At 52.9% G+C, this 2,881-nt stretch overlaps 1 protein-coding gene across 1 annotated transcript; it reads right to left on the bottom strand.

Annotated features, from left to right (window-relative positions):
- Positions 1-537: 537 nt before the first annotated feature.
- pou3f2b (POU class 3 homeobox 2b) lies at positions 538-2,197 on the bottom strand. Its single transcript, XM_030102058.1, has one exon. It carries the CDS (start codon positions 2,151-2,153, stop codon positions 867-869), a length of 1,287 nt encoding a protein of 428 aa, XP_029957918.1. The 5' UTR covers positions 2,154-2,197; the 3' UTR covers positions 538-866.
- Positions 2,198-2,881: the final 684 nt, after the last annotated feature.

Raw genomic sequence — 2,881 nt, 5'->3', positions numbered from 1 at the left:
TTTAGCCGTTGATCTGCACGTGTAATAATAATAATAATAATAATAATAATAATAATAATAATAGTACTGGTGGATCAGTAGATTCTGACCTCAGACCTCACACAATGGCCTGCCGTGTTGCTGAACGCGGAGCGGCTCTGTGCTGCCCGGCTGACAGATGGGACTCAGGCGATGCTCACCCTCAGCTGGACTCCACTGGACTGGGGCTGCAGCCTTTACCGGCCTCCAGTTTACTCCATTAACGCAGCTCCTTTGACCCCCCCACCTCTACCTCCATCACCACTGCACCACCCACGCGCCCCCCCCAACCCACCCACCCTCCTCCTCCTCCTCCTCCTCTTCCTGCTCCTCATCCTCCCCCCATCACTGCTGGACGCACAATTCAGAGCTACAAAACTAAAACGCCTTTCGCTTTTTACGCACAGCGGAAAAAAAGGTTGGATCTGATAGAAAAAGTGGCGAATGGAAACCATTCAGCTTTTGCCTCTTCATCTAAAAACCAGGTATGCTCTCCATCCCCTCCCTCTTTTTTTTTTCTTTTTCGTCAAGTATAATTTCAATACACAATAGGGGCTACACCTTGAAACTGCGTCGACTGGAGTCACAGTGCTGGGCATGGATATCCTCAGAGAACACAACACAGGCTTATGTTCCTCAAGCTCTGGGAGAGGAAAAAAAAAGTCCCGTCGTCCCCTCACTCATTTTTCCATTTCTCAGATATTCACTGCAGATATTGTGTCAGTACTCACTGCAATCTATTATACATAAAACACCCACTATATTGTTTCATAGTCCAGTGATTTATATATAACCTTGGGGATAAATAAAAAGGATAAACAAGTCCTGGATGAGCGGTCCAGCGGAGTTCATTGGACCGGGGTCTGGACCCCGTGGTGCGGCGGCGTGTCCCCGTACACATCCTCGCTCCCCGGCAGCGCTCCTCCGGGAGGGGTCATGCGTTTCTCCTTCTGTCTCCTGTTACAAAACCAAACCCTCACCACTTCTTTCTCCAGGTGCAGACTGTCCGCCAGGCTGATTATTTCCGACGCTGCCGGTTTTGGGCACTTCAAAAAATGGCTCTCCAAAGCTCCTTTTACGCTTACCTCGATTGAAGTCCGTTTTTTCCTTTTCCTCCCCTGCGCCGCGATTTTGTCCAGGCTGGTCGGGCTGCCCGAGGTGGAGTCCGCCTCCTCCAGCCACTTGTTCAACAGAGGCTTCAGCTTGCACATGTTTTTGAAGCTGAGCTGCAGGGCCTCAAACCTGCATATGGTGGTTTGGGAAAACACATTTCCGTACAGGGTCCCCAGGGCGAGTCCCACGTCCGCCTGCGTGAAGCCCAGCTTGATCCTCCGCTGCTTGAACTGTTTGGCGAACTGCTCCAGGTCGTCCGAGGTCGGCGTATCCTCGTCCGAGTGGTCGTGGTGGCTCTGCGGCCGGTGCTGGTGCTGATGCTGGGACGCGGGGTGTCCGTGTTCGCTGAGGTGCGGGCTGTGGTGGTCGTCATGACTGTCTCTTAGGTTGTGGTGGTGCATCCCCTGCCCGCTGCCCGGGATCAGCCCGTTGACGCTGAAGCCCGGCTGGGAGTAAATAAGGCTTTGGCCGTTCGTCGTCGCCATGCTCGGTATGTGCGCCGCGGTGGTGGTTCTCCACGCCCGGGCGTCGTGGTGGTTCCCGTGCGTCTGGTGCACCAGGTGCGGCGGCCGCGTCTGGTGCTGCAGGTTGCTGCTGGAATTGTGCATCTCGTCCCGGGCGCCCTGCACCGCGGGCTTGATGTCCTGCTCCGCGCCGAGCGGGCTGGTGGACCACGGGGCTCCCTCTCCGTGGGACAGCGCCGTGATCCACTGGTGTGCGTGGCTGAGCGTGTGGCTGTTGCTCTGCAGCGGGTAGTCGCTCTGCAACAGGCTCTGCGCGTCCCGGTACGCCGTGGCTTGCTGCATGCTGCCGGGCTCCGAGTGCACGATGGATGCGCTGGAGGTGAGGATGTTGTAGTGGTTAGACGCTGCGGTCGCCATGACTCTCGGAGCCGGACTGGTCGCTCTTATTAAAGGAACCTCGCATTTGACAGATCCTCTCCTGCCCACAGGCGGCTCCCAGGCGCTCTGCCAAGTGGACGCCGAGGCGCACCTGGACTCCGCCCCACCCCCGCCGCCCATTGGACGGCGGAGGGTGATGGACGTGGTTGCCAGGAGCAACGGCGCGCCGATTGGCTGCGCGGAAGTCTCAACAAACACTACTCTCTTTGTTGGAGAGGTGCGAGTCGAGGCTCCCGTGGAAGTGAAGAGCCGGAGTGCAGCATGGGGAGACGGAGCGCCGGGATCAGCAGTGCAACTGTAAGATACAGTTGATTTACTTTCATAATCGTCTTCTATTCAGACTGCAGGTAGAATACTTCCTGAGACGTAGGGATTTTTTTTTCTCCGTCTATTGAGAAGAATAACAAAGCATGCTCATACAGAAATTGAATTTAGGTAGACTTTAAATGTACTTTTTTTTATTGCGGCGTGTTTTTTGCGCACAGTTGCGCACTAGATTACGGTTGTTTGAAGACTGTTTGACACTTCCTGACTGTGTATTTTCAGTGCAAAAAAAAAAAAAAAGACAAGGCAGATTAAAACGACGCATGCAAATGTTTTCTGCATATCTCTGCATATCATGACAGGACGCACAGGGAGCTGTCTGCAAGAGGAATCTGCTTCATGCTTTTAGAGCTGCAATCTTTTGGCAAATAAAATTAATTGCCGTATATTTCAGCAAACATTGTTGCATGTGTGCACGCTGATTTTAATATTAATATTATTTATGCAATTTGTTGCGTGGCAAAAAAAAAATAATTATGTAAATTACACACACGTCTGCCGAGCTGAGTAAATCAATTTCAAAC

The sequence above is a fragment of the Salarias fasciatus genome, chromosome 11, assembly GCF_902148845.1.
Source record: "Salarias fasciatus chromosome 11, fSalaFa1.1, whole genome shotgun sequence".
In the NCBI taxonomy this organism is placed as follows: Eukaryota; Metazoa; Chordata; class Actinopteri; order Blenniiformes; family Blenniidae; genus Salarias; species Salarias fasciatus.
This window is presented reverse-complemented; position numbering and strand designations above follow the sequence as displayed.